Consider the following 25,638-nt stretch of genomic DNA (forward strand, 5'->3'; position numbering starts at 1 on the left):
TAATGAAAGCCAGTAGTGACTTCCTAGTTCTTCGGGCCTTACTGCTTTCATGAGTTTTCTTTAGACAGATTAAGGACACCATTGGGTCGTGGGATTCAAAGGATATTTTTCTTTGATCTGTTTGCTTCATATTTGAGATGAGTGACTTCTGTTTATTTTTGGCACTTAACAGTCCTAGAGGTTGGATTGTCCCCCCCACCCTCAAGGAGATAGGTTGCCTCTTTTAACTTTTGCCACAAGTAACAATGGGCTGTTTGTCCTGTTACCCAGGATGTATGGTAAAGCATTGAAAACGGAACACAAGGCTTTTAATCTTATGGGCAGATGGCAACAGAGTGGAAAGGCCTCCACATTTCAACCCATGTCGTTTGTCTGTTCAGGCACTTACTTTAGTGACCTCAATTTTGCCCCAGGGAAGTGGCTTTGGTGCTGCTAGTGGTGAAGATGAATTGGGCTTATGACAATGGTCAAAGAAGACGGTTGGTTTAAAAACTACTCAGCTTATTTCTTTGTTGTTGTTTTTCTCCGTGTAAGACTGCCAGTGCTCCTGCAACTCCACTGATGAGTAAACCAAGGCAAACCTTCTTTGTAAGGTCCAACACAGTTTCCAAACAATATGACTCAAGCACCCTTCCATCGGACATGCCAAAAAAGCGACGTGCACCCTTGCCTCCGATGCCAGCTTCTCAAAGTGCTCCTCAGGATCTCACCCAAGCTCAGCACAGACCTGACACCTGTGTTGTGAAATCTCGCAGTGTGGATGAAACAGATAAGGTTGGTTGCTGTAAGGTTTCTGTCTTCCCCTAATGCTTTGGTCTGAGGATATATAATAGGATTTGGGCAGTCGTGAACAGTTCAGCAAGAAAGTTTAGCACTCAGGCATTCTGAATCAATTTCATCAGTTTTTGAATTACTGAATTACTGTACATGTATCTCAGCCACAAAATATGAGGTTTTTTAAAAAGGCAACCTGAAAACTTTAGTTCAGAATGTAGGAGCATATCTGTAAATGAAAACACTTCTGAAATATTATGCTGGTTTTGGAATTACTGTCAGTTTGAGGTTTAGTTAAAGATGCTGTTTTGACCTTTAAGGGTCTTTACGTCCTGGGACCCAAATGTACTAGGGATGTTCGTGCTGTAGTGACTTATCCTGGGTAACTTATTCTCAGTTGCTCCCCTACTGTGAAATGGGCTGTCAATCAGCTCTATTACCTCCTCAGGTTTCTTAATTTTTTTATCTATTTTATTCAATTTATAGGCTGTCCTTCCCCATATGGGTTCAGAACAGCTTACAGTAGCCTCCAGCAGTCCAGACAGGCTATTGATTGGTGAAGTAAGCGGTTGGTACACAAGCCAAATAGCCATACTTTCCTCCATGCCAGGCCCACACAGTCAATACCTGAGATCTCCAGTGCAGGGAGTACACTGAAGGAGATCTCCAGTATGGGGAATGATGAAGGACTGAAAAGCCTGGGGAGGCAAGTTCTTTCGGGGCGACTGTTTCACCCTTCCTCACCCAAGTGTCTGTCATGCATGCCAGACCCATTTGATGCCCTGCAAAGTAATTTTGCAGCATCACGGACTTATTATTGATGAACCTGGCATTACACAATATCAGTGTCAGAAGGGTTAACAGTGCAGTCGGGGTGAGGGGTGAGGTAGTTCTTTAGCGCCGTCCTCAGCCAGTGTGGTTCAGCTGCACTGCCTCCTAAAGGGTGGACTAGTGTAGGTCACTAGGTGGCCTGCAGGGTGCTCTGAGGCAGAAGGTCCTGTGGAAACCAATTAAAGTCAGTTCCTGTCCCCGGCTGCCACCGCCCCCCCCCCCCACTCCAGTGCAGTAGCAGCAGTGATGTAGTGGTTAAGAGCAGGTGTACTTTAATCTGGAGGAACCAGGTTTGATTCCCTGCTCTGCCACCTAAGCTGTGGAGGCTTATCTGGGGAATTCAGGCTTATCTGGGGAATTCAGCCTGTCCACTCCCACACATGCCAGCTGGGTGACCTTGGGCTAGTCACAGCCCCACCTACCTCACAGGGTGTTTGTTGTGAGGGGGGAAGGGCAAGGAGATTGTAAGCCCCTTTAAGTCTCCTTCAGGAGAGAAAGGGGGGCTATAAAGCCAACTCTTCTTCTTCCTGCAGCAGAAGATCATTGAGATGCACAGCAGCTTCTGGGTTCAGGCACAGTGCAGTTGTCAACGCCTTACGGTTGCCATATTAGCCCGCTGGCACATTTGCCCTTTATGCAGGCAGGGTGGCCATCCACATTGGTGTGCATTCAAGACTCCATTCACATACACCCCAACCCGGTGGATTGGACTGCCTGTTTTCTAGCTGCATTTAGAAGAGCTTGTACGATTATATAATTTAGATGGGCTTGTTTGCTCAGCTGTGTTTTAGCTGCCTATCTGGATCATTTTGGAATGGGATGGTTGTTATTTTTTGAGGGAAATGGTATTTTCTTAATTATTTTAATTGCCAAGCATGTGTTTAAACATATGCTTCTGTGGGGCTTTTTGTTGAGTATATTGCTTGTCATCATGTAATGGGGCCCAAGGCAGTTCACAAGATGTAATCATGTGTTTTAATTTATCAATAGAACCAATTCCTGGTAGTCAGATCCCATGACGTACTGAAAACTTGTGCAAGCTCTAATTGCATAGTTGCCTAGACCATGTGAGCGCTTATTGTCCCAGTTTCAGCACTTGTGAGGAATGTGATGTGCTGGCTCAGGATCTAGATGAACCAGCTGATCCGCTGTTTGCCAATACAACATATACAGGACCACAGGACCGTGTTTGCTATTGCAGAGCTATAAGCTGGGGTTAAGTTGGCGATTTCTAGTGATGCTTCCCTGGAAAGAGGCTTAGCTGTATTTGATGAGACCTTTGGACACAAACATGTGCTTAGAGCAGAGTGCATTAAAATGATTGGCCATTGATATCAAATGAGTCCTTTTTAACTTGAGTGTGGAAATTTAAACAATTCTGAAAACAAAAATAAGAAATTACAAAATTTTGCAATATTATATGATATCAAAATAATTTAAATCATATTTAGTACCAACTGCTTTGGAACGCATCCGGCGTTGAGCAGGGTCCAGAATGCGGCGGCTCGCTTGCTCACAGAGGGTGCCGCCAGAGATCACATTCTACCTGTGTTACGCCGTGTGCACTGACTTCCGGTTGAGTTCCGAATCACTTTCAAGGTTTTGGTGCTAACCTTTAAGACCTTGGCGGCCTGGGACCCTCGTACCTGTGGGACCATCTTGCCCTATATGTCCCAACACTGCTGAGCGCAGAGGCCAATTTACTGGTGGTCCCCAGCCCCTCAATGATGCAGCTGGCCTCCACTCGGGCCAGGACCTTTACAGCCCTGGCCCCTGCCTGGTGGAACGCTCTTCCTCCAGCTGTCCGGGGCCTGCGGGAATGAGTTCCGCAGGGCCTGTAAGACCGAGCTGTTCCACCGGGCTTTTGGGGAGGCCGGCCGCTGATCGCCCCCACTCCCTCTTTATAACATCTTTGAACCCTGCCGCCCCTCTCTCAGGGGGGTTTAGTTGTGAGACGCCATCTGTTGTTTTTTGTAACTTAGAACGCTGTATTTTAATGGGGTTCGTATTTTAATATGTATAGAGCATTGATTGATTGATTGATTGATTGATTGATTGATTGATTGATTGTTAATTGATTAGGTTAATTTGTGCTCCCATCCCATCCCAAAAACACTAAGGCAGCACTTGAAACATCTTCGAATTGACAAAATTAACATCTGTCAAATTCAGAAGGCACGAATACTATGCCGATACATTACAACTTCCTAGGCCTCTGGGTGAGGCTCGAATTGTAATGAAGGCCAACAATCAGCTAAAGATCTGGCAGCTGTGAAATCTACAACAATAATAATAATAATAATAATAATAATAATAATAATAATAATAATAATAATAATAATAATAATCCATTTTTCATAAATAATTCTACTTTTTAAAAGATGTGAGAATCAAAAGTGTATTAGAACCCACCTTTCTCTACCAGATTGGCAGCCTTGCATACTTGCATTAACTATGGGAACATTATGGTTTGCATTAATATGTCCACTAATCAGAGGAGTATTTGACATTTTGTGTTGCTTCCAAATTGCCTGCCTTATCCCTTTTATATTTTTTAAAAATGCAGTTAAATGTGGCACTAAGAGAAGGTCTCCAAAAGAGTTCTAATCTTTGTGGTGTTAGGAACAAGTTAGAGTCTTGAGAATTAAATTTTCTTTACTGTAAGTCCACAGATGTTAAAACTCATGTTTTTATCTTAATAAAATTGTCTGCTTGTGTAATAATGCATTTTAATGAAGTTATGAAGCAGGCTGCCAGGTCAAATCTATCTATAAATCCCAATATGTGCTGAACTTATTCCAACACAGTTTTGGGAAGAAATTAATGCAGTGGGTAATATCTTAGTAAAGCACAGATTGTCAGTTGTGAATTCCAATTAAAGTTCAAAGCCAAATGTTTCAGTGTAAATTGGAGAACTGCATATTTGTATTTCAGACAACACTTTGAATCTGGAATTAAAGGCATCTTTTCTAATACAGTGGACTCTGAGTATGCTAGAAAGATGAAGTGAAGAGCTTGGAGAGGGAGGGGGATGCTTGGCCCCAGAGATGAATTGTATTTAAGGCCAATCAATGGACATTCTTGTCAGTCATACCAAGGATTAGTTGCTTTCTCATAAACTCACAACCACCAGAGTGTGCTGTTTAACAGAGGTTCTGAGTTTTGTGTCTTGATGAGAAAAACTATTGGTCATCTAAGTCTGAAGGTAGACAAAGACAAATGATAAAAAGGATCCCTTGCAGCCCCCAATTTGACTAATTGTATGCAAGTTTATAGCTTTGGCATCCAAACAGATAGTTTTGAGCACTCATATTCACACTGCACTGTGGGCAGCCCTATTCAGACCTGGAGGGGGTGGGGCATGGAGCTGATGAGGCGGTGCTCTGCCACCTCCAAAAGGGCTTTTCAGCAGTGTGGGGAGCAGAGAAAAGCTCTAAAACCTTCCCGCCACCAAAAAGCCTTGTAAGGCTGAAAGGGCACAGGCCACAGAAATTGTGGCATAAGCCTGAGGGCTGGTGCGCTGCACTACCAGCCCTCAATCCTGGGAGGGAGCTGACTAAAGTTGGATCTGCCCCCTCCCACTCTGGGATTTGAGCAGGACAACAGTCCAGTCCTGCCACCGCCCAGACTTCTGGGTTCTGTGGCTGCGGAGCTGTGGGTCATCCAGCCACCAGCACGTATCCCCCTCTTCCAGGGTAAGTGCCCCAGGGAGGCAAATGCACCAAATGCACCAAGGGATGCACCACTCCCACAAGCCCCCCCTTCCAGATGTGGCTCTGTTCTTAACTGTGTTGGATTGTAGCCTTTGAGCTATGTGAGAGTAAAGTCATCTGGGAAGATGTTTTGCTGTTTAAACTATCTTGGATACTCTCTTACCATACTGATGAATTTATCTCCTTAAGTTTATCGTGAGGTCATTATAAAAACATCATTTTCTTTGCTGTTTCTCAAGTCTGTTGCCAATAATACAGTCTAGGGATATATATACTTAAAAGGAGTCATTTCTGTGCCCTGCAAGTATATTTTTCCTGTTCTTTACAAACACAATCTCTTCCAGGATCTAGCTCTGAGAAAACTGCTTGTATTGATTTACTGATCATGCATAGTACAGATTGGTTAGTACATATTATATCACAACCCCCTTCTCCCTCCATACCCAGAGCAGTTATGCACATTTTAAGCATTATTTTTTTTAATATAATGAATTTTTGGTTGCTTAAATTGGTGCTGGCATCACCATTGGCTGAGATGGAACTAATGATGAAGCCCACCCATGCTATGAAATAATTGTTTTTCTTTGCTTAAAACTTGCAAACTTCTAAAAGTGGCTTCTAAAAGTTTTGTCAGTGTTGTTTCTGTGTGTGTCCTCTTCATAATCCGTTGCTAGAGATTCAGCTGGCGAAAAGAAATAGAAAAAATCTTTCCTTCTGCTTTACCTTTCTAGCGGATTTAAACAGGAATGTCCTTGTCCGAAATGAACTGTTTGCTCAGTTCTGATAAACCAAAGCATTTGTCCAAGCCAGAGAGGTAATAGCAGACACTGCCTAGGCAAGCCAACTGAAAAGAAACACTGTTTCTACTGTTTAGTGTATTGTAATTTGGTTTCTCACAGCAAAAGAAACCCTGTTCAGTTTCCCATATCCCTAGTTGACTAAGCAGAAGTAGGGAACAAAGGTGAAGCTATTCTATGACAATTGACATAGCTGACAGTTTGGCTGTTGTGCTCTAAGTCACATATAATTCTGCCTTAATGTTGCATAGTACAGAGGTGCATAGTACAGAGGGCGAATGTTGCATAGTACAGAGGGCGAAACAGAGGTGAAACAGAAAATGAGACCAATGTGTCTGGATTGGACCACTTCAGATTTAAGGTGGGGGGTTATACAATCCTTGCACACAGGAAACCGGTTATCAAGGGCAAGATTTCTAGCCCAGGTCATTTACACACCAGGGCTTCTCCCTGCGGAAAGCTTACCTTTTCATTGGGGCAGATTTTCAGTTGCGTAATATATTCGCTACGTTATCCGGGTGGGATTTTCACTTACACAACAGTCCCAATGCTACTGCACTTATGATGGGCAAAAGCACATACCTTTTTGATTCAGGCAAACTGCAATTCTTTCCTCCAGTTTGCCAGGAATCCAACCTTCACAAGTGCACCATCCCTGCCTTGGGTTTGTTTTACTCCTTCCTCTCCATTTCCCCCTCCCATTATACCCATTTCCTCCACTCAGAAAGGAGGGGGCATTATTTGGCTCTCCACGTGCTCATGCACTGGTAACCAATGTAAGAGTGTAGCTCCAGAACTGCATGGATGTGTTTGTTCAACAGCATGCAATTTTTTTAAAAAAAGTCTCAGTGATTGATGTCATGGGGGACTCAATGGAAACCCAAGCCATCAAAAGCTGAATCCTCTGCAGAGAGTAATTATTGCCTTGTAATAGATGTTGGGGAAAATGCAAGGGAAAAATGGCGAAAGGGAATGGGTAATTGATCTCCTGATGCCCCAAGGGACGAAATGCTACAATCGCAAGGAGTCACGAGTGCAGTAAATGACCCTAGGCATCCTCTTAAAATACCAGATTTCTACATGCAGGTATTATTTTAAAAACAACAACGTTCAATCTAGACATACATATATCACCTCATTGATGAAATGTAGACCTCTGATAACTGGATAATAGATACAGGCAGATTCAAAGTCTAGACAGAACTGGTTCTGGCGGGTTTTCTGAGCTGTGTGGCCGTGGTCTGTACAGAACCAGTTGAATCCAGCCGTGAAAGCCTTCAACAATACTCTAGACAGAACATTTGGAATGGTTGCTTCCTGTCTAGCTCTTTCAGCTTCGAGAACGTTAAGGTATGACAGTGACTTGAATTCTACTAAAAAGTTCCGCAGCCATGAGTATCTCCTTCAATGGGAAATAACTTTCTCACTCCCCCTTCCTTTTGCAGCCTGAAATGATCCATGAAATGGTGTTCCTGGGGTCCTGAGTACCTTCAGGAACACCATGAGAAGGAAGAGATACCATGGGAGGGGATAGTGGGCCTGACCTGACCCCATGTACTGCACACATAGATATAATCAGCGGGATCGAACCCCCGTGTAACTCAATTGGCAGCTTAGAACTTCTCCACTTCTACTATATTCAAGCCCCTGCTAAAATTGATTTTTTCTGTTACGCAATAAAACTAGCTCTTACATTTTGAGATATATTTCATAGCTTTTATATTTGATTTTCAAATTTTTCTGAAGAAGAGGAAGGAACCCCCCCCCTGCCCCCACTGAATTGCAATTAAACAGAACAGCGTTTCCCAAACTTTTTTCCCCCATGGCCCACTGCAAGATAAAGTGGAGAAGGATTCAGGGTTTAGCTGCCCTCTGTTGATGTCACCTGCCCTCAACTTTATCTTCAGTAAAAAATAGACCTCTCCACCAACTTTAGAGATGAATGTGTGAGTCATCCCATCATATTGAGTTTGTCCCTCACGTGTCATCTGATTTTTTTTTTAAAAAATGAATGGTTAATCTAATAAGTGTTAGTCAGCTCCTTGACAGGTGCATGCATTTGCTTATACATAAAATTATAGCTATCTTTCCTAAATTTAGCTATCCCACTAAATTTGTATGACCTATTTATTAGTAAAATAAAACAAATTTGAATGTCGCCCAACCCTGTGCCGGGCCTCATCTGCACGCTCCCCGGGGGTGCCGCTTCTGCCCCCACCTCCCTCATGGCATCAGTGTCTGCTGTGAGCTGCGGCTCAGTCCCCGGGCCCTTTCTGGGCGGTTGGCTGGCTGGGGAGAAGCTCCGAAGTTACTGTATTGTTCTGGCTGGTTCAGCTCCAGGTGGATCCGAGCAAGGAAGGGGTGGGATGGTCGGCCCCAGCCCTGCACGTTAGGTGACCCAGCACTTTGCTTTCATGACCTGGTAGACCCCTTCTTTAGACCTGGTACCCACCGTTTGAGAAACGCTGAAATAGACCATTCCATCACCATTTAGAATTCTGTTGGCTGGGTCTCAGAGTAGTGGAATTGCAACTGTTCTATAATATGAAGAAAAAAAAATATCCTCCCATGGTGTTTAATATTTCTGTTTCCACTCTATTATTCCCCAGGGGCTTTCAACAATAGAAAGAACGCAAACAAGTTCTTTTCAGCGGAGCGGCACATCCTCTGTTAATTCTTCCTTGAGACGGGCAAAGCGCAAAGCACCGTCCCCACCTCCCAGAAGAGGCCAAAGTGACACCAGCATCACAACAGGTAGTGCTTTACAGATGATCATTTCAGAGAGTTGCCGTGTTTAGTCTTCTTTTGGTAAAAAGAAATGGGAGTGTTAAGGCACCTTCATAAAATGGAGGCATTAGAACCCTTCTTCAGATCTCCTTAGTGGATCCTTACCATTTTATGCTGGGTTGGGGAAAAGGGCCAAGAGGTTAAGAAAAGCAAGAAGCAGCACAAGGTATAATCCTTTCTTCATTTCATGGCACCTTTATTCCAGAGGGTTTTTTTCATAGCCCTGTATCAATTGTCTGTATAGGTTAGATCCACTCATCTGAAGACATGGACTCTTGTCCATGAAAATCTATGCAGGTGCCACAAGACTATTGCCACAAGACTATTGGTGCCACAAGACTATTGTTTAAATTTGTAGATAGAGGATCTGTTTGTGAATTTACAATTGTCCCTCCCACGTTGTTGGAGTTAGGGGTGCAGTCATCCCCCCGGCAATGTGGAAAATCGCATAAAATTGTGAGTGTTGGGGCTTCAGGTTTTTTGGTTGGCCTGTGTGCTATTCATCTGCTCTGGAGATGCCCCCTTGATAGTGGCAGATGTGGGGGGCTTTTCATCGGCAGCACCGCTTGTGGTACTGGGGCCCAGTTTGGGGGGTTGCTTGGGGGGTGCGTGTGTCGGGGGGGGGGGGGGGCCAGCGCCAACCCGTAATCAGGCAAAACTGCAGTGAGGAAGGTTGCGATGTGGGAGGAACAACTGTAAATATATATATATAGAGAGAGAGAGGTTATTCTTCAGCTTTGAGTCAGTATTGCCCTAGTTACTTCTAAGAAAAAAACAAATGCTCCAAACAGACTCATTAAATAATATGATCAGAAAAAAGGCAGGTATTTGAAGTGGATATAAAACCTGACAATTTGATATCAGTTCCTCTCCACCAAGATGTATTTGGTTTTCTGCTTGCTCTGAGGAAGGAATGTAGGTGAATGTTGTTTGAATTATGGAGTCATTTGGGATAAAAGGAAACTGCTTCCAAATTTGCATTAATATTTCAGAATCAGAGTCAGCAGAATCAGTTCAGACTGAAGAACTTTACAAAGGAAGATATTCAGAAGTATTTTCTCCAACAGGTACTTTGCATGTGTTATTTAGCAAAGAAGAGTGTCTCTAACTCAGTGCTGCTGCATTCCTGTTTGTGAATTTATAATTGTCCCTCCCACATTGTCCCTCCCATTCCTGCCTTATTATCCTAAACTCCCAGTGTCTTTTTCTTTATTCCAATTGCATTGGCTCTTATTCTCCTCATATGACACACACCATGATCTTTGTGAATTGGTTTTACCTTTGCCATACCTGACTGTAACTCTCTCCTGTCACACTTATAATATAATAGATGGGAGTGAACAAGTAGGCCGTGTTGTCGGAATTAATTTTTCTCCATCTCTGGAAAGTGTTCTTTAAAAAGTATTGCCAGAGTAGAAGCAAGAAGGTTCTCAGAAGGAAAGTACTTATGCGCTAAGTCAGACCCAGATTTTCGTTGGCCTTTGGGCAATAGACTGCCTTTATTTATGTATTTATTTGAAATATCTTGTCTTATCTCCTCTGCCACAAGGTGCAGCAGCCAGGTTGCAGTGGTACAGATTGTAACGATCCCACTAACAAAATCAAAAGCATGATGAAATTATAAAAAAATACAACTCTTAAAAGCTGTCAAAGAGTAACGAACACACTGAAATGGTATCATGGTAATGCTGTAGAAGCTGGGAGTGCAGGACAGTCTTCTAACATTAGCCACCATCTGGACATAGGAAGGGGGGATTGGGTAGCTCTTTAGCCTTATACATCCATCTGCTGGTTGGCATGCTATCAGTTCCACCTGTGTTTTTCCGTACCTTGCTCACAAAGAGATTTGGGACTCAACTCTTCCTGCCCAGTTTGAGCATAGAGAGGTGTTCCATTGAATCTAAAAGATCTGGGTTCAGGTGCTGCCTTCAACTTGGTGCTCTTTGTAGCATCTCTGTTCAATTTCCAGTCTGTAAAACCAGCATGGTAGTGACCTACTTAACAAAATCTGGATAAGAGCAAACATAATGAAGATGTAAAGTATCTTTAATATATTGTTGAAGGCTTTCATGGCCAGATTCAACTGGTTCTGGTGGGTTTTCCGGGCTGTGTGGCTGTGGTCTGGTGGATCTTGTTCCTAATGTTTCGCCTGCATCTGTGGCTGGCTTCTTCAGAGGTGTATCACAGAGACAAGTCTAGACACAGTGTGTAACAGACTTCCCTCTGTGATACACCTCTGAAAATGCCAGCCACAGATGCAGGCGAAATGTTAGGAACAAGATCTACCAGACCACAGCCACACAGCTCGGAAAACCTACCAGAACCAGTATCTTTAATTTGTTAGGTAAGGGAGGATACCTATTATACTAGTATCTTCTCTTTCCAATACCTCTGCCTAATCATAGTGCTTATGGTGGTTTCCTCCTTTCCATTTTTTTAAAAACTTCTGTCTCCATGTTCATTCTCTGCCTCCATATCTTCCCCTCCTCCTCCTCCTCCTCCTCTTTATCCTCCTTTCAAACCACTTTTTCTGCTACTTCATTCCCCTACTTTCTAACTCATTTCCCTTTCTTCTTCCATTGGTTGATTTGTTTCCTGCACAGTCAATAATCAGGGAATATATGAAAAATGCTAAAAATAAATCCCATGTTCATTGCAGTTTTACTTGGCCATCTCACATTTAGATGATGCATTGCACCTAGGACCTGCAGGAGAGAAGGAGTCATTGAACTGTGTCACTCACATTCTGATAGCAATTCGGGAAGGTGAGGGGCGGTGGTAAAGGACATTTGCTTCTGAGAGTGGTCACATAAATGGATTATAAGGGACAGGAAACAAAAAAGTAGTCTGTTCAGGGATCTCCTGTTTGCAAACAGCTGACCAGTAACGTGAAGAACTTTGATTGTAGCTCCCTCTACAGTTCCAGTTAGGCCCTGCAGCCAAGACGATTGGTTTTTTTAAAAAAAAAATGTTGTTCCTTTGCTCTGAATTTGGGAAAGGGAACAGGACTGTTTTCTCAGGACCAATCACCACACCCACTTAAAGAACCCAAATAAAACTGAGGGACTGGATTTTAATATCCCATCAAGTAAAAATCTGTTGCAGTTCCCAAATGTGTACAAATTTAAGGTGCAAATGTGATAGAATTAGGAGAAGAGGCGTCCAGGTACAGTCCGTAGATGTTCACACGTTCATATCTAAGGGGGATGAGGGGTGTCTATGCTTTTTTTTAAAAAACTATAGAGTACATTGGTCCCTTCAGAGCTTACTTGGCTATATTCTGTTGCTTTAAAAATTTTCCCCAGCCTGACTCTGCTACCAGAAGTCAGTGAGCTGGAAGAAGAGTACTGAAAACACCAAAGCACTGCAAGATAAAGTGGAGAAGGATTCAGGGTTTAGCTGCCCTCTGTTGATGTCACCTGCCCTCAACTTTATCTTCAGTAAAAAGTAGACCTCTCCACCAACTTTAGAGATGAATGTGTGAGTCATCCCATCATATTGAGTTTGTCCCTCACGTGTCATCTGATTTTTTTTAAAAAAATGAATGGTTAATCTAATAAGTGTTAGTCAACTCATTGACAGGTGCATGCATTTGCTTATACATAAAATTATAGCTATCTTTCTTTGTTGTTGGAGGATCTCTTCATCATTCATAGCAGTCACATTTTAGAAGAAGCATTCCCTTCTGTGTGAAAGGTTAGGAAGAGAATACTTCTTCTAAGATGCTGTCTAGCACTAGTATGTGTGTTTGCTTTTTTAAAAGTACGGAATCTATTAAATTGGAAGACTAGGTTTTTCACAGCTGCGCCATCAAAAAAAGGTGTGTGTGTGTGTCTTGCATTGTTACAATTTTGTCCAATAATCATTTTTTGTGTGCGTAATATTTTAATGGGGTTGTCTTTCTTTGGAGTAAATATGGTACTTGTTAATTAGTTTTAACACATTTTTCAAACCAAGATTAAATTAGGTCCATCTTTTAATCAGAAGTTTTAAAATGAATTGATTTAATTGAATAAACATTCCAAATTCTATTATCCTAACATAATGTATATTTAACACAATCAGCTAACACCAGTGTTGTTGCATTTCCCTTTTTCTTTTCTCATATTTCCTTTTTTCATTTTCAGATTAATGCTAATAACTTCATTGTATTGTTTCTTAACCTGCTTCTTAGATAAAGTAGTTGACCTAACCGGAACTTCCGCACCACTCTCTGCCACACGCGGCTTTGAGCCAGCCAGTCCCAATCAAAACAATGGGCAGCTAAATTTGGGTAACGTTGATATTCCAGATGAATCTGAAGTGTCTCTGAAATGTAGGTGGTTGTTCCCTATTGTCTTGTGGGTTGATTTGCTGAGTTTACATGCACATAACCTCATTATAGGCTCTGGTTGTTATGCTTATTTGTTAGAGAAGCAAGGACTTTCAAATGGTCTATGACAGTGGTGGCGAACCTATGGCACTCCAGATGTTCATGAACTACAATTCCCATCCGCCCCTCCCAGCATGGCCAATTGGCTATTCTGGTAGGGGCTGATGGGAATTGTAGTCCATGAACATCTGGAGTGCCATAGGTTCGCCACCACGGGTCTATGAGAATGGATTTCGGTTATGATTCTGAAGATTATTTTATGATAGTTTTCATTTTTAATGCAATGCGTTGGATTCTTCCATGTGGCAGTGGAAGAGAAGTTGTTTTTAATACTGTTCTGGTTGTACTGCTGCATTCAAAAGGCTGTTGGATGCAGTCAATCTGTGAGAAGGAAGGTTGCTGAAGCATACCTTTGCACATTGTCGTTCACATGTGGAAACTTGATGGAGTACCATCATATTGGTTTAGGTCAAAGTTCTCGTGATGACTTGGGTTTCTGTTTATGTGAGAGCTCTTGCACAAGAATGCTTGTTTTATACCAAGTACATTGTAAAGATGGTACATTAAGGGAAAAGGGGAAAAAACCCACAGAAAGCTGGGGTGGGGGAAATTTTGATTATGCTGCTTCTAGATAATTTTTTACATTGCCCCATGGGCTTCATTAAATATTTTATAAATGTAAAGCATTATGGAAAGTCAAAATGCAGCAAGAACTGTTGATGTGTTAATTCTCTTATGATTAATTAAATGAGAAGATGCTATAGTAAAGGTGTTTATGCCAGGCTGTCTTCCTCCCCTCCTCCTCCTATTTAGAAGAAGAATAGTTTGGATTTATATCCCCCCTTTCTCTCCTGTAGGAGACTCAAAGGGGCTTACAATCTCCTTGCCCTTCCCCCCTCACAACAAACACCCTGTGAGGTGGGTGGGGCTGAGAGAGCTCCAAAAACCTGTGTCTAGCCCAAGGTCACCCAGCTGGTGTGTGTGGGAGTGCACAGGCTAACCTGAATTCCTCAGATAAGCCTCCACAACTCAAGAGGCAGAGCGGGGAATCAAACCCAGTTCTTCCAGATTAGAATGCACCTGCACTTAACCACTATGCCACTGCTGCTCCATAAGCTTCCCTCAGAAACCAGGACTTTACCTCACAAGAACAAAATATATTATTCTGTTTTGTATTCTGCCCACTGACCTCCAGGACATCAATCACTTCTTCAGAATTCTAAACAATGTGCATCTTCTCAGTGAATTAGTTGGCGCTGGCATCTTTGAAAATCTGTTGAGGCCCCAGCATCTGAGAAGAACCTGTTGTTGACACCTGAGGTGTTCACTGAAGTAGCCGTAGCCACCCTACTGTTTCTTTTAGGCAAAGTGAGGATTGGAGCCCCTCTGGTGGGACCTCCCTTTTCTCCTTGGCTGTTTACAGATGGCTGCTATCTTTCCAAACCCACCCGTATAAAGCAGTGAACAAATGGCAATGGTGGCAGCAAACAGAAGTCATCACTTCCTTGCCTTCCGCTTGGTGGCCAAGCCAGCATGGGAGACATAAGAAGCAGCTGCCTACTGTCTTCCTGTTTGATAGGGACAGAGAGAAAGAAGTTATGCTGCAGTGGTTCAGATCAGAAATTAAATCTGTGGGAATTAAATCAAAAGAGTTCTCAGCTAAATGTTAGAAAGAACTTCCCGAGAGAGCGGTTCCTCAGCAGAACAGGCTTCCTCAGGAGGTGATGAGTGCTTCCTCTTTGGAGGTTTTTAAGCAGAGGCTAGATTGCCATCTGACAGCAGTGTTGATTATGTGAGTCTAGGCAGATCATGAGAAGGAGGGCAGGAAGTGATGAGTTAGCATTTGGCCCCTTTCTTAAATGCCCAAGGTAATGCTCATCACCACTTTGAGTTCAGGAAGTAATTTTCCTGAAGGGTCCCTGGAGGTTTTTTGACTTCCTCTGGGCATAGAGCAGAGGTCGCTAGGGGAGGGCAGAAAGGTAGTTGTGGATTTGCTATGTTGTGCAGCGGGTTGAACTAGATGACCCTTGAGGTCTTTTCAGCTCTGTGTTTCTATGGTGCCCACCAGAGAGCATCTTGCTTGCGAAAGTCCCAAACTCTAGAGCTGGCCCTTTTGTATTCGCATTTTTTAATCTCATATCTCTGTGCTTTTCTTGGGAGCGTAGCTGACATAGACTCTGAATTTAGCCTGGAGGAGATTGATGAAAAGGAGGAGATGCATGAAGAGAGCACTGATACCGTTCTCGAGATTCAAGAGGTTTCAACCCCCAGTATTGCTCCTGATGCACCAATCAGTTTTGGAAAAAACGAGTCTACTTCATTGGCAGCTTCAGATTCTGACATTGCCACTGACGGTGATGGGCAAATCTCCAGGGAAGGAAAAAATGAAGATACAACTGCGTATGATAAGTGCGTGAGATGTAATACTGGCTTGGAAAAAAAGGTGTGGGAGGAACTTAGAAATGTCTTGATGATCACTTTGTGTTACCATAGTTGCTGGAAAGGGACTAATGGGAGCAATCATGAGCAGGTCTACCCAGAAGTAAGCACAATGCTAGTTAATCAGTCTTACTTCCGGGAAAGTGCCTTTGGGATTATAGCCAGTTTGAAGTGCCACAAGACTACTGCGCCTGCAAGGGAGCCCTACTTATTGTTGCATAATGTGTGTACGTTAAATACATTATTGAAAACCCCCAGTATATTTCTGCTCTAAAGGAGAAATCCATGTGTTCAGCATATACAGAGATTTCCATAGCAGCTATTCTTTTTTTAAGGTCCTGAGCTCTAATTGGGAAGGAAGGCAGCATGGTATAGCCCTGTCTTGGAAACTAGCAGGGTCAGTACTTGAATGGGGGACTGTCAAGGAAGACTCTGCAGAACACACACACACACAAGTTTTACTTAACAGCCTCTCATTTTTGGCATGGGGTTGCATTGCTTTTGTTTCTGAAGGCCCTTGGTATTCCTCTTCTCTAGTTATTTACTAATAGCAATCTTGGGCATTTTTGGGTTTTGTTTTGCAGAGGTCAACGCAGCCAGAGAGACCATGAGGAAGCTTCGCTTGAGAATGGCAAAATATTGGAAGCACTGCATTCCAATCAAAACAGTGGTGAGTTTCTTCCTTGAGAGCAAATTAAATTGCCACTTAGGGCAAAAGTGGTGTTTTCCCCCTTTTATGTGCAGATAATCTCTACAGTGATTTCCGTGACTGAATGCAAGCATGCTATTAAGTGTGGCTCACCTAAGGGAGTTTGCCAGTAATGATTCTAGGAATTTTGTTTCTTCTAATTAGTACTAATGGAACTTTGTGCTTGCCAAAAAATAATTAATCAATACAACAGTTATTCCTTATCCCATGCCATGTAGAGTTTTCATTAAAAATGTCTAAATTATTTAAACAATTAAAAACAAATAAGGTTACATTCTAACGTTGATTTCAAAATTCCATTTTTCAAAAAAAAAAAAGAAATAGGTCAAGAGGGTTCAAAATGTCTTCCAGAAGAAAAGAAGATTGTCGTGAAAGATACCAATAAGCTTGGAGCAGAACGTTTCTCAAACTGTCAAACTTATCAAAGTAACGTCAATCAGGAGCGCAATCCACAAGTACTTTCAGGAGGTCTGGAACAATCCAACTTTGAGCCAGTAAAGACTCAAGACATAGCAATTCAAACAACCCCACCTGCTGATGGTTTTGTTCAGACTGAGCTGAATGGGAGTACTCGTCTTCCAGGTAACAGACAAAGCACCAACAAAGAACTGACCCATATGCACAGATCACCTCAGGAGAATCAGTCATCAGAGTTCGTACACAGGGTGCACAAGACTGTAGGAATCTTGACGGAGTTCAGCTATCCAGAGAAACAAGCTGTGCAGGATGAAGTAAGGCCCAGCAGCAATCAAAATGAAGTTTCTGCAAATGAGGATAACACGCTACCCCAGAGAGTTCTCCAAAGTCCTGTCACTTCCCCCTCAAGGGGCTACCCGTTTTATCAGCAACACTCAAGCCCTAAACCAAAGCCTTCCAATGAGATCACAAGAGACTACATACCCAAAATAGGAATGACTACTTATAAAATAGTGCCTCCAAAATTTCTGCCAGTATGTAAGAGTTGGGACTCAGAGACTGCTGGAGATCAGGAAACAGCCTATTTACACATGTCTCCTAAGAATGAGAATTCCCAAGAATTTGGTACACAAACAGAAGTTTGTAATACCTCAAATCAAACAGGGCCCAAGCTTATACATGAAGTCGTTTTGCCAGGGAATGATCTCCTTCATAAAACATGCAATGTTCGTGATAATGCCTTAGTTTCTCTCTCTAATACCCAAGGCAAGAAAATGGGAGCAGAACATTCCAAGCCTAATCCCAATCATGTAATTGCTCCGTTGGCGCTAAGCAAGGAAAATAAAAGCTTTTCGCCACCTGCCGTGCATGAAAAGTCTAGTATATTAAGTCCTCCTGCAAAGCCAAGCGCTTTTTATTTGCAGATGCAAAAGAGGGCATCTGGTCATTACGTAACATCGGCAATCGCAAGAAGTACTTCGGTTAGTAGCCCTGTTCATAATGAAGCGAAAGGCATAGTAGCAGAAAAGAAACTAGCATCGCCAAATCAGACATCTTTTCCATTTCCTAGAATAGACAGTGTCCCTCCTCGGTCAGTTGAAGAAAAGGCTGAAAATGGTCATAGTGAGAAAAAAGCAGACGTCTCCACTTCTCCTGTAAAACAGTTCAAACCTTTGAATTCTCCCCCTGCCCAGGCTCCGTCATTAAACCTTAGAACTATTAGGACTTTCCTCGTTCCACAACCTTACTGTAAGTCTAAACCCTCCCCTTTTGCTCTTGCTGTGTCATCAGCTGTTAAGAGATCACAGTCATTCAGTGACACATGCACCAGTCCAGGTGGAACATTACAGGAACAATCCTCGTTTGACCTTCCTTCACCAACGTCCAATGCCAAGATCAAGGACCATTCTCCTTTGCAAAGCCCAATGGGCGGGTCACAGCAGAGCATGGCAGAGAAGGTAAAACTTCAGACTACCCAGCGGTCTGTGTGTGTGTGTGGGATTTCTATATGGTGGTCACCTATTTAATGTGTTTTTTTTTAAAAAACTGCCTCAGTTTGATAAAACTAATACAGTGTGATGTAGAGGTTAAGAGCAGTGGACTGTAATCTGGTTTGTTTCCCCTACACATGAAACCTTGGGCCAGTCACAATCCTTTCTGAGCTCTCTCAGCCCCACCTACCTCACAAAGTATTTGGTGTGAGAAGAGGAAGGGAAGGACTTTGTAAGCTGCTTCAAGACTCCTCACAGTTGTGAAAAGTCGGGTATAAATCCAAATTTTTTCTTCTTCTGTTGGGTAGATTGTGTTTCCCAAGCAACTTGCAAAACGACACAAATTATCAGAATTAGCGATGATATTGTTTGTTATATTGTGTTTTTAGGGCAAAGCTATCCCAGAGCGCACTTACATCAGCTTAGAGAAATGAGGCCATTGGAGTGGCTTACAAACTAAATGAGAAGATGGAGAGTTTGGATTTATATCCCACCTTTCTGTCCTGTAAGGAGACTCAGGGTGGCTTTCAAGCTCCTTTCCCTTCCTCTCCCCACAACAGACACCTTGTAGGTGGGGCTGAGAAAGTTCTGAAGAACTGTGACTAGTCCAAGGTCACCCAGCAGAAATGTAGGCATGCAGAAACACATCTGGGGAATGACAAGACATTCCCAAGGAAAAGTGAATGACAAGACATTCCCAAGGAAAAGTGAGATTGATGTGACAGTTAGGATTTATATCCAGTTGGGGCAACCTGATTTTCCCCATGTTGGTGTTTCTGCTTCTATCCAAGTGATGCTGTCATCCTGCAGCCCTCAATCTTCTATCTCTCCAACAAGTAGCTCATGAGGTGCTTGTAGTTTGCCAACTGCTGCAGAGTTGTCCATATGTTCTTGAGAAGACCCAGGAAAAGATCACAAGTAGACATGCTTCAGGGTTTGTTTGTTTTTTTGAAAATGTTTTTTATTTAATAAGCTTTCTCTTTGTACTACTGAGATAGCTTTATTTCTAGTGCTCTTCCTAGTCCATGTTCTGTTTCTAGAACAAAACAAATCTTGGTAATAGGCCAGGGGTGTGGGGAACTAGCTCAGGGTATTTTTTTTTTATTACTAAGAAGTAGCTCTCATTGAGGAGAATGTTAGGTGGCCGCTATTCTAGTTAATGACAGAGGCCAAGGTGACCTCCCCTTCTTAGAAGCAGCAGTGGCGTAGAAGGTTAAGAGCTTGTGTATCTAATCTGGATGAACCGGGTTTGATTCTCCGCTCTGCCACCTGAGCTGTGGAGGATTATCTGGGGAATTCAGATTAGCCTGTGCACTCCCACACAAGCCAGCTGGGTGACCTTGGGCTAGTCACAGCTTCTCGGAGCTCTCTCAGCCCCATCTACATCACAGGGTGTTTGTTGTGAGGGGGGAAGGGCAAGGAGATTGTAAGCCCCTTTGAGTCTCCTACAGGAGAGAAAGGGGGGATATAAATCCAAACTCCTCTTCTCCTCCTCCTCTTTTTCTTGTTGTTCTTGTTGTTGTTCTCCTCCTCCTCCTCCTCCTCCTCCTCCTCCTCCTCCTCCAGCAGAGTTCTTTCTGGAAGGGAGGGGGAAGCTAGTTCTCTGTGTCTCAGGTCAATGTGTGAGGCCAAGCTGGCCTTCTCCTTGCTAGGGTGGTGTTCTTTCTTGGGAAGGAGAAGCTTCAAGCTATCTGTCACTCTGTAAATGTTTGCGTGGAATGTGGGTGTAGCACTAAGAAACGACATAACTTTGCTGTGGGTGATGTTATTTTTTCCCTCCAATAGGAAAGCAGTGAGCAAAATCGGCAAATGCCCTTTTTATCTGGCCTCCCAACAGCTGCGGTCTTTGAGAAAGGGACTGCTGTAACGCTCCAGTGCCCTGACCCAGAACAGATCCACCAGAGCTTGCTGGCTGCAATCCGCTCTGGAGAAGCTGCTGCCAAATTGAGAAGGGTGAGACCCCTTTTACACCCTCATCATTAAATCAATGACAGTGGATTTACAGTGTTTATCTCAAAATCACCACCGCAGTTATTTATTTATTTATTTATTTATTTATTTATTTATTATATTTATATACCGCCCTCCCCCGGAGGGCTCAGGGCAGTGAACATGAACAAACGAATAGAGCACAAAATAAAATCAATAAATCTCAAATAATTAAAAAGATCATAATGAAATGGCTCTATACACTTTAAATCATTAAAACCCCATTAAAAGCAGCGTTACTACTGGCGTGAATCGTGGTGACAGAGACTCGTGACCGTGTGACTTTTCAGTTGTGCCAATAAGGAGATTGGGGAGCTGAATGTTATAATGAGGTTGTTCTTTTCTTGATTGAACTAACAGGAAAAAAATAGCGCAAAGAAGCATTCATTTAAACATACATGAAATTTCTGGAGAGCAGTGGACTCTAATCTAGCGAACCAAGTTTGTTTCCCCTACACATAAAACCTTGGACCAGTCACAATCCTCTCGGAGCTCTCTCAGCCCCATCTACCTCGCAAAGTATTTTGTGGGGAGAGGAAGGGAAGGAGTTTGGAAGCTGCTTTGAGACTCCTCACAGTTGCGAAAATACTTATTTATTTATGTATTGGATTACATCCCGTTTCCCCCGCTGAAGCAGTAAGGCAAGTGTACCTGATCAGCTTGAAGTTTTATAATCCTTAATTAACAGTCATTCTGTAGAAATAGCAAGGCTCCATTTTCTTTGGGAAAACCTGATGATGCTGTTGTTTTTAGTATTTAAAAAAGATTTGCTTTCCTGCCTCTCAGATTTCCAAGGTTTTTTCCCTCAGCGAAGAACACACTAAGGTTAAATGGATATACCCTGGCATTTTTTAAAAGATGAACATTTGAATGCAGGCTCATTCTTATGTGAAATGAACATTTTAATCCCCCCACAGTGTCCCACTGTTGATATCGTTCCTATTTTCCATGACGACCCCTCATGCTAAATTAAAAAGCGGTTGTTGTGATCACAAAATGGGGCCATAGAAACAATAGGGATTTTTACACGCTTGTGAGACTTCCGAGGTATGTATAACAATTCAACTTTGTAAACTAATGTAAAGATTTTTCCCAGTCCCAAAAATGTCTGATTAGCCCAGAAGATCACTGAGAAATTGGAGGGGGGGGGGAGTAATCAGTCTTCTCAAGGCCCTGAGAGCTTGTAAAATCCCAGAGGGAGATAGTTTGAAGGGGGGAATTTCTAAAATGTTCCTCCCTCCTGAAATTCCATTCCATGATTATAACTTAGTGATAATAAAGAGAATGGTACTTTTAAAATTCTCCAATCTACACTTTCTTATCTACGCTTAAGGTATCTACCCTTTTCTTTTTTCCTCTCTCTACTCTGCAAAAACTCATTAGTCATACTTACCGGTAACCTCATTCTCCTCATTCTGCACTTTCTGCTACATCATGCCCCTAAAAGTTGCTATTGACACAACTTCCTTTTCTTCCTACTCAAGAAGACCATAGGCTCCTACAGAAGCTAAAAGGCCACCACTGTTGATCTACCATAATTTCACCCTTTACCAAAACTAGACCCACTTTGGCCTTCTCTGAATTCTACCCTTGAATGTCATTGTCTTCGCCTCATTCAGTTCATTTTTCTAATACCATGGTCTTTTGCTTAGTCCTTTCTTCTTATTCTTCCTGGTTTCTACTGCCCTATTGAGATGTTCTTCTTATTTCTTCCCCCAAATTTTGTCTGGTTTGCAGAGGCATGTGGAAATGGTGCCTGGAGACAACTTCTTCTCCAGGCGCGCCCCCACCCCCATGCCCCCCTGTGCCAGGAGATGTGACTAGGGGGCGTGGCCCCCTGCAGGCCGGCTTTTAAAAGTTTTCAAAAGCTGGATTTCAAAAGCTAGACTGCATGGAGACCGGGGTGTGTGTGTGTGCTTGGGGGCAGGGCCATGCCCCCAAGCCTCGCCCCCATGGCCTCCGAAAGCTGGCCTGCATGGAGGGGGCTGGGGCCATGCCCCTGAGCCCTGGACATGGTGGAGACGATGCCACACCCTGAGCCCCACCCCAGCCTCTGTGCAGGCCTCAAAAGTCAGCTTTTGAAAGCTGGCCTGCACTGGGGGGGTGGGGTGAAGCTCGGCGGTGGCCCATGAGGACGCCGAGGCTGGCTTTCAAAAGCTGGCCTGCACAGAGGCCAGGGGCTCAGAGGTGAGGCCATGCCCCCGAGCCACGGCTTCTGTGCAGGCCTCAAAACCTGGATTTTGAAAGCAGATGGGGCGGGGCTTGGTGGTGGCAGTTGGCTCATGTGGGCACTGCGGCTGCCTGGCACAGAGCCCCGCCCCCTGCCTCCCTGCAGGCCATCTCCTGGAGGGTGGAACTTGATGATGTGTGGCTGGGAGGCATGCTGTTTGGTCACGTGGGAGGGCGTCCGGCTCCCCCCCATATGACCAAAAGGTGTGCGCCCAGGGACATGGGTGTTTCCATGTCCCTAGGGCATTACATCCCTGCTGGTCTGTTATAGACTGTTACCAGTGTATTGGCAACAACCAGTTTGGTCAATAATTCGAGGAAATTAAGTCCTGCAGCTCAGGGGTTACATTCCCAAGTTCTTAGTTAATGTCTTTAACAGCTCAATCCTTAGGAGACTTACACTCAGTGGACTTAGAAGGGTGCTACTTTGTTTAGGATTACAGTGTAAGTTAGAAATGAACTGTTCTAAAATGCCACCTGTGGGAGCAGAAATGTTTTTTTAGGTTGCACTGGCATGCTATGTTCAGAGCCAAAGTTTTTTCTTGTAAAAGGAAACTCAGCAATGAGCATCTCCAAGAAAGAGAGGTTTCTTTGTGCTTATGACTTCTGTATCTATGAGAAGGAAACGTTTTGTCAAATAGCTTAGCAAAGGTTAAGGTAGGGCTGTGCATTTTTTCCCCCTGGTATTTTTCAGGTTCAGGTTTAAAAGACTCAAAAAATTAAAAAAAAAACACCAAAAAAAGCTGAACAGGGTTTTCCCCAGGATTTTTTCAGGGTTTTTTTAAAATTCAGGTTTATTAAACCTGATTCTGAAAATTTTCAAGCCTCCAAAGTCCACATGGGTCTCAGAGACAGCGAGGCAGAACTAAATGTTGGGCAGGCCCAGGTTTCAGCTCTGTGCTGCTGCCAAAGTCCATGTGGAGTTTGGAGGTGGCTAGGCAGAGCTGAGACAGTGTTTGGCTTTGCCCTCTGCCTCCAAAGTTCACATTCAATTCGGAAACTACAGTGTAGAGCTAAATGCTGGACTGCACTCTGCTGTCTCCTGTCTTCAAGCCCATATAGACTGTGGCCACAGTCAGCAAGAGAGGAAGAGCAGTCTCCCCATCTTTTTGTAATGGTGGAGGGGCCAAAGTGACCCTGAAAAGTCTAAAATAAAATTTCAGAATCTGCTTTTTGGGATCCTTAACTGATTTTGGGGGGTTTTCCAGGCTGCGTGGCCGTGGTCTGGTGGATCTTGTTCCTTACATTTCACCTGTATCTGTGGCTGGCATCTTCAGAGGCGTATCACACCTCTGAAGATGCCAGCCACAGACACAGGCGAAATGTTAGGAACAAGATCCACCAGACCACAACCACACAGCCCAGAAAACCCACTACAACAAGTTAAATCTGGCCGTGAAAGCCTTCGACAATACACAGTACACCCTTAAGTTTAAGAGCTGTCTTAAGTCATGCTGTGTGCTAAAGATTGCAGTCTTAATCCCCTGCAGTCTTAAAAATAAGGCTTTGAGTGCTTTTGCATGCTTTAATCTAGTATCCATGGCTATCGATGAAAGGCTGAATTAAATTTGGCTGTTTGGGTCATATTGAATAATGTAGGCCATACTGGCTTATCCATTTCATACTGTTTTTATGCAGAAGGTGTTTCAGGTTTCCCTCATTTCTGTTCAGTTGCAGAAGACAACTAATTTATTTTAAATATATTTCACGAGAATAACTGTGCTTATTCACTAACAAATATGAAGAAGTGAAGCTACAGTGTGAAAAGTGTGACATCAGATTTATTTTTAAGCATGCTGTGAAAATGAAGTTAGGCAATATCTTTAAAATATCGCTTTGATTTTTAAAATGAGACCTACTACATGGAAAAGATTAAACTGATGTCAGCAGACCAGAAATCACCAGGTTTGCTGGTGTATTTAAATGGCAAAGTTGGGCTAAGCCAGTGAAATGTCTGACAGGTGCTCTCTCTGTCCACCAAGCATTCAAGAACTAGGCAAAAGTTGCCATTATAGTCAGCCAAAGATATGTTTTTCTTTAATAGCTTGCTAGGGTGCAGAGCCAAACTTTGTCCTTTTGTGCTGCAGTTTTCTTCCTGCTGAATAAAGCCCCACAGTAGTTGCTAACCAAGAGGGTCAAATGAGGTAGGAGTTCAAAAGTATTTTTCTCTAGAATATTTCCATCAAGTGTTCCAGCTCTTTGACAAGTTGAAATCACATATGCATTGTAAAGGGCACAAAGGTTAAAATGTGTCTGTGAATCAACCTCCCTAACATGACCATTGGTCAGTTCAGAAACGGGATAAAAGTACACTTGAAGGGATTTTCTGTTGTTGTTTTTGTTTTGTACACATGTATCCCACCAGTGTGAGAAGGACTAAAATCTCCTTTTGCTTATTTATGTTATATTGAAATGTTGTACACCGCCCAGAGCCTTCCGGGGGTGGGCGGTATAAAAGTAGTAGTAGTAGTAGTAGTAGTAGTAGTAGTAATACTACTACTACTACTACTACTACTACTACTAATAATAATAATAATAATAATAATAATAATAATAATAATAATAATAATAATTTTTTAAAAGGCACGGGAACTGGCACATGTTCAGGCTTACATTCAGATGTGTTTTAAAAACAACAACAAATCTAACATACTTTCAGTTTAAAAATAAAACATTTACCTAACACATAAGTCCAGAATAATCTTTTAGTTTGTAAATGTTTCAAGTGGCCACAGATTAATCTTTTCCTAAAGAATAATTGCACATTCTGAAACGCAGGAATCCTTTCAGAGGGTATCCCTTTTCTCAACTTCCAAAGACTCTCATGAGTGTGATTTAATGCATATTGCTCCATGTTTGGTTGGATAGCTGTGTTGCCTTATGTTTGCTGTGCAATCCTAAGCAGAGTTTGACTTTTTAAATGCATTGCAGTGCATTGATCTTAATGGACTTAGACGTGTGTAACTCTGCTTGGGAGTGCATTGGCTTGTGTCATTAGAAATTAGTTGAGCTGTAGCTGTCATGCCCCCACAGAGCCTTTGTGTATTTCCCCTTTAGTTTCCCCACAGTTAGTATGGGTTTTGCTATGTTT

At 42.9% G+C, this 25,638-nt stretch overlaps 1 protein-coding gene across 6 annotated transcripts in view; it reads left to right on the top strand.

The window, feature by feature from the left end:
* COBLL1 (cordon-bleu WH2 repeat protein like 1) overlaps nt 1-25,638 on the top strand; it is a 137,120-nt gene that overhangs the window by 107,927 nt on the left and 3,555 nt on the right. For 3 of the 6 annotated variants that reach the window (XM_048484709.1, XM_048484711.1, XM_048484715.1), the window contains 8 exons: nt 535-774; nt 8,725-8,869; nt 9,895-9,969; nt 13,077-13,217; nt 15,440-15,683; nt 16,298-16,383; nt 16,741-18,296; nt 20,115-20,282. In XM_048484709.1, coding sequence (XP_048340666.1) covers nt 535-774; nt 8,725-8,869; nt 9,895-9,969; nt 13,077-13,217; nt 15,440-15,683; nt 16,298-16,383; nt 16,741-18,296; nt 20,115-20,282 — 2,655 coding nt within the window. The remainder of the gene's footprint in view (nt 1-534; nt 775-8,724; nt 8,870-9,894; nt 9,970-13,076; nt 13,218-15,439; nt 15,684-16,297; nt 16,384-16,740; nt 18,297-20,114; nt 20,283-25,638) is intronic. The other 3 variants (XM_048484713.1, XM_048484712.1, XM_048484714.1) reach the window with 3 other exon arrangements.

Source organism: Sphaerodactylus townsendi, linkage group LG02 (assembly GCF_021028975.2).
Source record: "Sphaerodactylus townsendi isolate TG3544 linkage group LG02, MPM_Stown_v2.3, whole genome shotgun sequence".
Classification (NCBI taxonomy): Eukaryota; Metazoa; Chordata; class Lepidosauria; order Squamata; family Sphaerodactylidae; genus Sphaerodactylus; species Sphaerodactylus townsendi.